The 12,734-nt window shown below is 34.2% G+C and overlaps 1 protein-coding gene across 2 annotated transcripts; it reads left to right on the top strand.

Annotated features, from left to right (window-relative positions):
• The first annotated feature begins 1,039 nt into the window (after positions 1 to 1,039).
• On the top strand, positions 1,040 to 8,165 carry LOC147291147 (glutamate receptor 1.2-like). Of its 2 annotated transcripts, XM_086237714.1 has the most exons (6): positions 1,040 to 1,208; positions 1,413 to 2,237; positions 3,117 to 4,456; positions 5,189 to 5,492; positions 6,936 to 7,315; positions 7,531 to 8,165. In XM_086237714.1, the coding sequence occupies exons 2-6, from the start codon at positions 1,940 to 1,942 to the stop codon at positions 7,894 to 7,896; spliced, it is 2,688 nt and encodes an 895-aa protein (XP_086093840.1). In that variant the 5' UTR covers positions 1,040 to 1,208; positions 1,413 to 1,939; the 3' UTR covers positions 7,897 to 8,165. The 2 variants fall into 2 exon arrangements, with proteins under 2 accessions (XP_086093840.1, XP_086093841.1); XM_086237715.1 differs by having other exon boundaries at positions 1,040 to 2,237; positions 5,426 to 5,492.
• Positions 8,166 to 12,734: the final 4,569 nt, after the last annotated feature.

Genomic DNA, 12,734 nt, shown 5'->3' with positions numbered 1-12,734 from the left:
TACCTCAGTAGCTTGGACCTTAAACCCGGGCTAACCTGAAATCTGCCTTAGCACTTTTCTGTGGTCACCCCATGGGACTTCCGCTCGAACATCTCCCAGTTGGTAGGGCCATGGATAGTACAGAAGGTAGCTGCCCATACTGGTCAATGTTTTTGTAGGAAGAAAAAAAGTCAAGTTGGGCGGTCAATTTGAGGGGAAGCCTTTGGATCATTCTACTTGTATATAGACCGGTAAAGTCAAGTTGGAGGCCTTAATCATCATCCATTTAACTTGTATATTGAATGCAATTTTATGGAATCTAACTAGCTAGAGAAGATAGAGTTACGAGTACCACATAAAGACTCGAAAGAAAATTCAAGGGTGTTGTGTTTCCTTTTGCTTGTCGCAGGGTAATTCGCTCTAATCAGATGGTGATTGATCGAATGCGACATGTTCATTGAAATTTCTTCATTCTAATCCCTCCAAAATTTATGAGTGTCTTACTCTCACATCAATTAATGTCAACTACTTATCGATTCTTTTTATAAAGCAGGACTTCTTACTTTAGTCCAATTACTATGCATAAATTAAGTTCATAAAAAGCTCTAAGTATAACAACTATATGATATACATGACTTTAACGCCCACTCACATGTAACTATTTCATGCACTTAAAAAGCATTATAAATCTGGAGTTAATGACTAATAAGGTCTTAATACACTTTTAGAATCCTAATAACCTTGTATACATAAATTTTTGAACTTTAAGAACATAAATCATGTTCATAGATGGGAGGTTTACATGATCGATCTCCAATCAATGAGCAGAGCATTATAATTATATAATTTTTTCACAATGCAGTTACAATATATATTCTTAACAAAAAACTCAAAATTTTGAATCTTAAAACTTTTTAATCTCATAAAACATACTAAATTACTTATACACACTCGAATAAACACCAATTAATCAATCCAAACAAAAAAGAAAATCTTAAAAACCAAGTGGAAAATAGCTAGGGGAACATGGCAGTCATATACACCAGAAGTGTTACTGCACTACAGTCACAGATAAATTCTTTGGTCGCCAAATCGATTGGTTGAAAACTGCAAGGTTCGAGATGAAAAGACAGTAAGCGCATATATTCTCCAGTCGCAGACAAATTCTTTGGTCGACAAATCGATTGGTTGAAAACTGCAACGTTCGAGGAAGCTGAGATGAAAAGACAGTAAGCGCATATATGTATCTGTCAGTAATTTTCTTTAATTTTTTATTTGAGCCTTCTCAATTCTCATTCAGAGGTTGAAAGGTACTGATCTTCCTCAATCTAGTCGTTAACTGTTGGATATGTTATTGATTTTTGATATTGTCAATCAAACTTTTAGATTTATTATTTTCTTATTGACTTTTTTTTTCTGGATAACTTTCATAGACTCTGAGCCACACAAATGCGTCTTGCAATCACTAGAATCTTAGGCCTTCTAACAGGGGAACAGGCGAAAAGGTACCCAACTATGTGTAGGATTTGCTCAAGCAAAACCAAGCAGCGGATAAATTTAGGACATTTGGTCCCCCAATTATGGGTTTCATTTAGTCAAGTTTGGGTTCAATTTGAACCTCATTTATTTATAGTAAATAAGATACAAATTTGGTGACTAGTAGTACTGTAAAATAAAATCTAAACGCAGGCAACATGCTTGCGTATTTTATTTGTTTGTCATATTCTAGCTATACCAGCAATATGATTGGTCAACCTGTTCCCCAGAAATAGGGGAAGAATATAAGAAATCTTGACTTGCAGTGGTCATTGTTCATATAGCATCTTATGTAATTTGTATAAATATGAAGCATATATGTATAAGCAAGACGATACTGAGGTGCATGCTAAACGAGAAAGGAGCAACATTACAGTAGGTCATATATATATATATATATATATATATATATATATATATATATATGAAGTTTCAAGGGAAGAAGCAAACCATCCTCTGCCTCTCCTTTGTGACTTTGTTTTGCCTCCTGATTCACTTGTCTGCTGAAATTGATGAAAAAATGCATCACGATAGTCCTGTTACTGTGGAAGAGGTTCATGTTGGTGTGATTCTTGATATGGGATCAAGGGAAGGTAAGATTGTTCTTGGCTGCATTTCTATGGCCTTGTCTGATTTTTACCATCTGCATAATAACTACAGCACAAGAATAGTACTCCACAGTAGGGATTCCAATGGAAAACCTCTACAGGCTTTATCAGCTGGTAAGCTATTCTTAACTATGATACGCTCTATAAAATTTACCATGTACAGTACTTTGGGTTTTAAACATATCTTCACTAGCTCTTCAGACTTTTAGTGATATATGTTATTCTAATTTTAAGTAGTTATCATCACAATTATTGCATTGGAGCCTGTATGGTAATGTTTTTTCTTTTGGTTTTCAGTTTTTATGTTTCTTGTTTTAGTTAAAGAGGTAGAGGGAAAACCGGGTCAAAAAAAAAAGAGGTAGAGGGAAAAGACATGGGAGAAATGAAAAAGGGAGATGAGAGATGAGAGATAAGAGAGGTGATGAAGAAATTAGGGAGAATACATAAAACAAAAGATCAAAATAAAAACTTTCTGAAACTGTATATTTTTTCTCTTCTCTCCTTCACATCTATCGCCACTCTTCTCACTTTCTTCTCATTTTTCCTTCTGTTTCTTTAATTAGAAACAAGAATAAAAACTGAAACAAGAATGTTACCAAATGACCCTTAATTAGTTTCTGGAATATAGAGTTGTTCAGATTAGGGACAAATTTTGAACAACTGTGAGGGACAGTGAATTATCACGATTGGATTGAATTTATAACTGCTAAATTAATAACACATTGGCTCATTGTATTAAATCCAACCATTGAGTGCAATAGGTGCTTACTGGTGCTCAAAATTTGTCCCTTAGATGAACGGGACTGTCCAGATCGAATAATATGAAAATGGGAAAAATACTCTGAATTTCATTATGCTTTTTTCAACTACAAACAGAGAGTTACTGTCCTGAAATACACCTGTTCTCATGTTCTTATTAACTGTACCAAGAATCATTAATTCGCCCTACCAAAATTCTAAGCAGCTTAAACTCTACTTGTTTACCGAATGCAGCCCTTAATCTTTTGGATAACGTCAAAGTTGAAGCAATAATTGGTGCACAAACAAGAATGGAAGCGAACCTATTGGCAGAATTAGGAGAAGATGCTGAAGTCCCTGTAATGTCTCTTTCTCAACCTAGTCCATCCTCTCCTCTCACCAACAGGTATCCTTTCTTTGTTGAGATCACACAGGATGAGACTTCTCAGGTTACAGGAATCAGTGCCCTTATTGGAATGTTCAAATGGAGGGATGTTATCCTTCTATATGAGAGCACAGAATATGGGAGTGGCATCATTCCATCTTTGATCATTTCCTTCCTAGAGAAAAATGTCTCTATTGCATATAAAAGTTCCATTGATGCCTCCTCAACAAATGAACAGATCATTGAAGAGCTCCAAAAGCTCATGACATTGAAGACTACAGTATTTGTTGTGCATATGTCACATATGCTCCTGCCTCGCCTTTTTTTAAATGCAAAAAAGTTAGGAATGGTGAGTGAAGGGTACGCTTGGATTGTTACATCAACTAGCATGAATTTCTTGCATTCCATGGATTCATCTGTGATTGAGTCAATGCAAGGAGTTTTGGGATTAAAGTCTTATATTCCAGCATCAAGGAGCCTTCACAATCTTACTTCAAGACTGAGAAGGAAATTTTACATTGAGGAGCTCAATATGGAAGTAAGGGAGTTAAGTGCAGATGGAATCTGGGCGCATGATGCTATTTGGGCTCTAGCAGATGCATTTGAGAGGACAAGAAATAAATATTTTACAAGTAGGAAGCATGACGTCAGATTGAACCTAACGGGTCTAAATGATTTTGGATCCTCCAAACATGGAGTTGTGCTTCTTAGAGAGATATTGCAAAGTAGATTTAAAGGTTTAAGTGGTGAAATTCAGTATCTAAATGGGAAACTTATTTCAGAAGCATTTGAGGTAGTAAATGTGATAGGAAAAGGAGAGAGAAGGGTTGGATATTTTTGGCCTTGCGAAGGAAATATCACAAAAGAGTCACAGCCACTTAAGAACAGTAGAAATTTACTTTCCGCCAAAGATATGGAAACAATCATATGGCCTGGAGGTTCGTCAATCATCATGAAAGGTTCCAAGAAGAAATTAAGTGAAATAAAACTAAGAGTTGGTGTTCCTCTGAAAGAAGGGTTCAAGGAGCTTGTGCATGTGGACCGTGATCTTCAAACCAATACAACAAATGTCACTGGCTTCTGTATAGACGTATTTGAAGCTGCAATTAGACGATTGCCGTATAAAGTGGATTATGAGTTTATTCCATTTGCCAATGGATCTTCGGCGGGAAAGTATATTAATGATCTTGTTGACCAGGTTTATCTTCAGGTATGCTTGGTTAGAAATCACATGCAAAATGATATCTGCTAGAATATAAGTAATTTTTGGCTCATATTTGATAGATTAAACCTATATTATAAATGCCTTAAGCTGTTAGGATCTGCAAGAAAAACCTAACATGATATTGCAGCGAAAGATCATGTGCAAGTGTGCAACTGCAATATTCCAAATTTTTAAAATTTTTGAGGGTGTCTTGTTAATTGTAGAAAGAGGCCTATACATGAGAAAGATTACTGAAACAATTGTTGGGACACATCATAGCTAGCTAAACATTTGAGAATAGTAGTAGATCAACAAATTAATCAATATATAGTTACCACTTACCGGTATTTATTTTATTATAGACACTAGGATTGAGATACCTTGTACTCTTAACTACTCAAATCAAATATAGTAAGTACCACATTAATTTTTCTGGTTGGTACGTGGAATGTTTAATTCATCTCCCCGTAAAAATAATATATGTTTTGTTGATATTAGTTCATCCAAAACTCTTGGAGTTTAACTAAGTTAGTAGTAACTAGAATTTTAATGCTTTTATAAAGTTTAAATCTTGGTAGTTTGTGACGCAAACAAATAGTTTCTTTTTTTACACATATATATATATATGTATATTATATTTTAGTGATTAATCTTTCGCTGTCAATTACTTCTTATTATAGAAACCTCTAATTTAATTTTTGGTTTTCCTTTCCATTAATTGGGGCGTGGATAAACTAGAAATACGATGCTGTTGTTGGAGATACATCAATCACATCGAACAGATCTTTATATGTTGATTTTACAGTACCATATACTGACATGGGTGTGGGAACGCTAATCCGAAATGAAAAGGAAAACATGTGGATTTTCTTGAAACCTCTTTCAGCAGATCTTTGGATAACAAGTTCTGGTTGCTTTATCCTAATGGGTTTAGTAGTGTGGATAATCGAGCGTCCTATTAACCATGAATTCCAGGGCTCACCATGGCAGCAAATTGGAACAATATTCTGGTTCTCCTTCTCAACACTTATTTTTGCTTATAGTAAGTGCTCTATTCACTTCTTCTAATTGTAAAATCTTTCCTGCTGTGACTAAAAAGAGAACTTCCTACTAAGTGAATGCTCAACTCAATCTTTTGTAAGTTCTTGTTCGGAAGTTAATTCGTATAAGTTATTGTTTCCTTATGTGCAAGATTTTGAATATGGAACAAAGTTAATGACTTAAATCTATATCATACTAATTTCTAACAGATTGTTAAATTAAGTATGACTATCAAACAAAGTTGAGTATCCCAAAAGGACACATAATTAATTAATCTCATTAGTTTCTGAATAATTAACAGAGATATGAGAAGTAATAGCCTTACAAATATATTTTTTATTACAAGGATAATTGGATTCTGGTCCATTTTGTGTTGATTATTTTAGATGCAGCTGGATCCGGATCCTCTACTTGTTTTTCTCTGCTTGTTTTGCTTGACGTTTAATCTTAATTGTGTGTTATACTTTCAAGGGTGTGTGAGCAAAAGAGGAAATGGATTCATAACACTTTTTAGGTATGTATGGGTCATGTACATGGATTTATAACCCTTGAATTTGTAATACATGGCTAGGATTGAAACAAGCAACAACAGAGAATTTAAATCGTTGCATCCCTTTGACTTTTAACAGTAGGATGCGGTCCAACATCATAAATTAGTAGCCATGTAGGATTAAAGATGCTATTTTTAACAACAAAATTTACAACCGTGCCGCTGAAAATTGAGTTCGAATCTTATATTGATGTTTTTGGTGTTGATCTTCTGCTAATGTCTAAAACTAATGTCATTTTAGACTTCTATAAATTATCTTTCCAATATAAATCCTAAATACTAAACCCTAAACGCTAAACCCAAAATGCTTAATTCTTAAATCCCAAAAGGATGTCTTTTTGAAAATTCCCCATCTTTCACCCAAAATTTTGGGATTATGGGATTTTCCACAAAAATCCAGCCTCTGTCATCTGTTTTCTTTAATTCAAATTAGGTCTCTTAGGTGAAGCACTGAAGTTGGAGGAGTGAGGAGGGATGTTAGAGCAGCGACAGCCATGGCACTTTGAAGAACACGCAACAGAGTAACATAGACGTACGAGAGCTTGCAGACTTTGCCAATATATCCGCGATATATCTTACATACCATTTAAATATCGACAACTGAAAAAGCCGATATCTCGGCCGATATTTAGCCGATATTGGCGATTTTTTCATCCTTGCCTATCATCTGGTAACCTTGGGATTTTTGATAGAAAAACACAGGGGAGCTTTCGTACTTTAAGTTATTGGAGTGTTTTTAAATTGTCGTATGTCAAAGTGATTCTTTGTTCACTTAGTCTATATTAGGCTGACCTTGCATTCACTCAAATGACCTTACATCCATAATTCAGATGAATGACAGAATTCAAGTTAACCACAAGGTTTATGATTTGGAAAAGTTGTTTTGTGTTGCAGGTGAGAAGTTGTTAAACAATTTGTCAAAGTTTGTAGTGATCATATGGGTGTTTGTTGCGCTTATCTTGACATCCAGTTACACTGCAACTTTAGCAGCAATGATGACGGTTAAACAGATAGAGTTGAACTCAAGAGGTAACTATATAGGTTACCAATCTGGTTCATTAGTCACCTCGGGAGCTGTAGAGAACTTGGGTTTCAAAGGGATTAGACAATATAATTCAGTTGAAGAATATGCTGATGCTTTATCAAGAGGAAGTAAGCATGGTGGGGTTTCTGCTATCATTGATGAGGTTCCATACATTAAGATCTTCCTTTCAAACTACTCTGCTGACTACTCAATGATTAAAACTGAGTCTACTACCAGTGGTTTTGGCTTTGTAAGTAACCTACCAAAAAGTTAATTACATGCATTCATGTATTCAGGAACATAGATATCATAATATCACTGAACTAGAAGGAAGTATTATAATTCTTATTACTTGCAGGAGCCTTTTTTTTTCTTCAATAATTAACGTGCAAGTACACTTTTAGCAATAAATTAACTATGACCTTTTAGCAAAAACGAATAACTCAAGTATACTTTTGTTTTCAGGTTTTCCCTAAAGGTTCCAAACTGGTCCATGACATGTCAAGGCAAATTGTAATTTTGAGAGAAACAGGAAGGCTTTTACAGATGGAAGAGGCCTGGTTTCATCATAGTAAAACAACTCTTACCTTTGAGGACAGAACGAGCAATCCCAATACTCTTACCCTCAACAGCTTTCGTGGCCTGTTCCTTGTTAGTGGGGTTTCTTTAGCCTTTGCTCTTTCCTTATTCACAATTTTCTCACTCAAAGAAAAATGGCATGTTGTGAAGAAATGCAAATTCAGATATCTGATCCGAGGGCAACTGCAGCGTGTAAGAAATTTCCTCTTTAAAAAAGTTTCCAATGAGAATGAAGAAAACTACAGTACATGATGCTAGCTATTAAATACAGTACATTTCTAACTGAGTCACTTTAAGCAATATATCTTGCTTGTAGAGAGAGTGCCGTGCAGTTTGCTCGATGCATATTTGCCTATCCATGGATGAATTTTTTATGAATGTAAGATAAGAGTTACACTTTTTCACCTTGTGAATGAATGAATTTCTTTGGAGCTTGGCTGATTTGGAACCCAAAAAGCAAAAGCTACACTAAGTTTATTGTAGACCACATTACTAATAAAATTGGGATCCAAATTATTTAAGTGGGATGCACTCGTTGGATATGTGGTCGATATAGTCTGAATTTGGTGTGATTCAAATTTTCTTTTCATTTATTTCCTTCCAAATTGTAATTTATGTCTTATGTTGTAGCTTAATCAAGTAGTTCTAGAAACACGAAATAACGCTCAGAATTTTGAATTTAAATGATGTGACAATATTTTAATTTTCATATCTAGATTCATTTTGAATTTAGATATTTCTAGGGCATTTCTAACAACAGATTGACATGTCAGCTATGGCATTATTTAGTGACTAATATTTGGAAAATAAATTCCATGACTCTAGTATTATAATATTTTTGCATGAGCAAGATTAATTATAATATTATTGATGATATTGTGTTTTATTTGTTGAGTGTGGGACTCAGCAGGACTTGCTCTAGATAATTACCAAGTCAGAAAAGGATTTGTGCATACTTTTTCATTAATTACTAGAGTTAAAAATCTAAAATCTATTTTTACCAAAAAAAAAAAAAATCTAAAATCTATGTGAATAACAACTGATTCGCAATTTCGCATATGAAATGCCTACATTTCAAACATACTGTAGCATATATTTCTGGGTTTCCATCATTAAGTCAGCAATACCGACCCCATAAGCCATCGTAATCTCTCTGTCGAACATAAAATCTCTTTCAAAGAACTTATCAGAGAAAAAAGGGAGAAATTGCTAACGTAGTCAGAAAGGAAGTTTCTTGAATATAAAAATCTTTACCATTTAATATTAAGTAGATAACCAAAAGAAATAATTAAGAGGACGATGAAAGAAAAAATGGTTAAGACATGCTATGTCAAGCCAGGAGGAGAGGAACCCGTCTCTCCACTTGCCATGCACATTATCGCTTATTTAGAGGCAGAGGCAGAGGAAATTACAGATTTGGTCAACTTATTTTATATCTAGTTCAATTTTGGTACACGATCTTTTTTAAATTCTGTTTTGGTCTACTAATTGTTTCATTTGTTCAATAAAGGTCCAGATTTGTGATTTTAAATCTTTTGGGTTGTGTTTTCTTCAATTATAATTGAATTATAAGTTATATTTCATTATTTTTTAGTCATAAAAATAAATTTGGAGTATTAGAATCTAAGAGAATTAAGATTTGGTAAAGTTTGAAAAATTGGCAATTTTGGGTACCCTACTTTGGGGTCAATTATCATGAGTTTTAGAACTCCAATTTGAATGCTATTTATATAGTTGTAAAGAAGAAATGCATACCTTTATTGAGAAAACAAATTTAGACATTTATTGAATAAGTGTAACAATTAGTTGACCAAAATAGAACTTAAAAAAGATTGTGGACCAAAATTGAATTAGGTATAAAATAACTGTCTAAATCTGTAATTTCCTCTTAGAGGTAAATTCATTATTTCAATTGTAATATAAATCTATAAAAGTCAAACCACTTCACACACGTGGCCCTTTTCTGGACAAAAAAATGTAACTGAACTAACAAAATGGGCAAATTGGCTTTCAAAATTAAAGTTAAGAAGACACATTGATACAACTCATAATATGCATCATGAATTGACACATGGGTCAAAATTTAAGTCATTTTTGAAACATTTTCCCTTATAAGTTTTTCCTTATGAAGAGCACCAACCACGCTTCATAGGATCTGGCAAAGGGTCACCAACTCACCATTATTAATAATTAATGGTTTACCATTACATGTGTAGTGAAAGAGAACTATTTGTAGAGTGAGAAAATCCAATTCTTCCAAATATGATAAAAACATGAAAATCATGCTCTCAGTGTTTGTTTAAGTCCATACAAAAAAACACCATAACCGACAAAAGTAGGATTGAGAGTCCACAAAACCACATGGTTGGGGCATATATATAAACATCCTTACACATACATAACCATGAAGAAAAGTATTTTGAACATCTAAATTACGAGTAGACCGTCCAAAACTAACAGCAAGAGGAATAATAAGATGAATAATTGAATGTTTTACCACTAGACTTAAATGTTTCATTATAATCAACGCGTTCCTATTGATAAAAAGTAAAAACCATTAGCCACAAGAGCCTAAGCTTAAACTGGTTGATCAATAGAGCCATCAGACTTTGTGCTTGATACGTGACACACCAATTTATTTGTCAAAATATCCAAGTGAGGTTCAGGAGGAACAAGAACCCAATTTCCAGCGCACGTTGTAAAGCATTAAATTCTTCACCCATTATCCATTGTCATTCAACTTGTTTATTAGCTTTCGTAAAAGAACTAGACTCAACCAGCAAATTAGTATCATAAGCAGCATAATTAGCATAATTAGCAGTAGTAATTATAACTAATTATGTAGCAGTTGGTGGTTGTGTCACTCAGCAAGGTACGTAAGGTTGCGGAGTGAAATGGCGTGGAGAAGTGGTGGAGTGTGACAAGAAACAACGACTTGAGATTTCCATGAACTCATTAGACAGTTAACTATCCAAATTAATATTTAATTACCCCATTTTGCTACCGATTGCATAGAAAACTAAAGCTTTGTCAAACGCATGGGGGCCTACAATTCAAATGCAAATGGAAGCCATGAAGATAGAGTACAGAAGTAAGTTAAATGCGTGTGAATGCATAATTATGCTAACTGGGTTTTCAAAGTCAAATTCAGTTTTATTTTTTAATTTGAGCTCTCTCTTTCAGACCTTTTCAGAGGTTGAAATTAAGATGCTGATTTTCCTATTTCTAGTCGTTAACAGCTACAAATTTTATTCATTTAAGATGTATATTATAAATTAAATCTTTATACATATTTTGACTCTTTCTGTATAATTTTCATCGAATCTGAACCAAAATGTTTCTTGCAATAACTAGAATATTAGGGGAAATTTTGAAAACTAGCTTTTTTTTTTTAAGAGTTTTAGAAATATAAACCTCAAAGTACTCGCACAAGCTCCGCTCAAGTGGTGCTTAAACCATGTTGAGTAGTGCTCGAGCCATATTAAGTGCTACTAGAGGGGTTATATTTCTAAAACTTTAATAAAAGGCTGAATGTCTTTAGAAGGTACAAATTTTGGCTGGTTAATTTTTCAATTTAATTTCCCGAATGGTGGACTTTTTAATGCTGAAAAGGCACCCCGGCCAGGTAGTAGATAGTTGTACCCAACTTAGTGTAGGATTTGTTAAATGATGGATGGATGCATGATTATTATATATAATATACTGCAACAGAATAAATTAGGATGCATGACAAACATCCTACTTAACCTCTAATATACCTATTATTAAAATATGACAATAAGGTAATATTTATAACCTCTAAGTCACTTAGCTCATTTAATTTAGTTTTCAGTTTGTTTTTTTTATTAATTTTATTAATTTTGAATTTTCTTCACTCAATTTTTTTTAGTTTATTTGGTATGTAAAATTTATATTTGTCCAAAGTGTAATGAAAATATGTATGTTGTCGCAGTTTCAGTTTTTTGACACAGTTTAGTTCACAGACTGCAGTTTCAGTTTTCTGACGCAGTTTTAGTTTGCATACTGCAGTTTTAATTTTCTGGCGCAGTTTCAGTTTAAAGCTTGCTGAAAGTGTTTTGGGTGTGTTGGGCTTGTGTAGTTAATTTTGGGTGGGTTGGGCTTGTGTTAATTTTAGTTTTTATTTTGGGTGTGTTGGACTTATGTTAGTTTCAGTTTTTATTTTGGGTGAGTTGGGCTTTTAATAAGGTTGGCTTTCTAGAAAGGTTACTTGGAAATTTAAATTTGTATGTTAGGGTGGTTTTGGTTATGTTTTTTGGTTGTGAGTACGTGAAATTAATGCACTTAAAATATATATTTCTACCAAGGCCAACTAGTACAAATATTGTCCATCTAGTTTTATTTTTAACAAAAGGCCATCAAATTGGGTTATTTTAGACCCTAAGGGTAGGAAGGGCCGGGCCGGGTCAGCCCTTTTACAAATAGATTAGGCCCGGTCCCTGCCCAAAGGCCTTAAAATCTTCGGGCCTATGGGCAGGCCACCAGGCCAAGCGCCTTTTGCCCTACTAATTGGACCATTTTGACCCTCTATCTTTTGCTTATTTTGAACTTAGAATAAATTAACTCATAACAACATCTATACACCACTTGAACCAAAGACTTGTTTAAAGTTATAAATTAAATCTTATAAATATAAACAAAAGGCATAATTCAAAATATAGTTTAGGATCGGGCCATGGGCTAGCCAAGGCCAAACAAGTTAAGCCCAGGCCCTACCCTATGCACCAACGGGCTGGGCTAGGCCCGCCCATAACTTCGAGCCTAGCCGGCCCATGGCCGAAAAAAGGGATGGGCTCGGGCCGACCCATAGGGCCTGGACCTTTTTTATAGGCCTAGTTGTTTTTTTTTTTTTTTTTGGCCAAGATATAGGCCTAGTTGTTATCATAATTAAATGGCTAAAAAACTTTCAATTTAGTAGATTTTTTACAAAGATGATTTTTAAAGTAAGGTTTAAAAATGAACGGTTTAGATTAGGGCTGCCCATCGGTCGGTTCGGATCGGTATTGGGGCTTACCAAACCAAAACCAAAAAATTCGGTATTTTTCGATTTCGGTATTTTTCGGTTTCGGTAT

The sequence above is a fragment of the Dryas octopetala genome, chromosome 3 (assembly GCF_963921425.1).
Source record: "Dryas octopetala chromosome 3, drDryOcto1.1, whole genome shotgun sequence".
NCBI classification, from domain to species: Eukaryota; Viridiplantae; Streptophyta; class Magnoliopsida; order Rosales; family Rosaceae; genus Dryas; species Dryas octopetala.
This window is presented reverse-complemented; position numbering and strand designations above follow the sequence as displayed.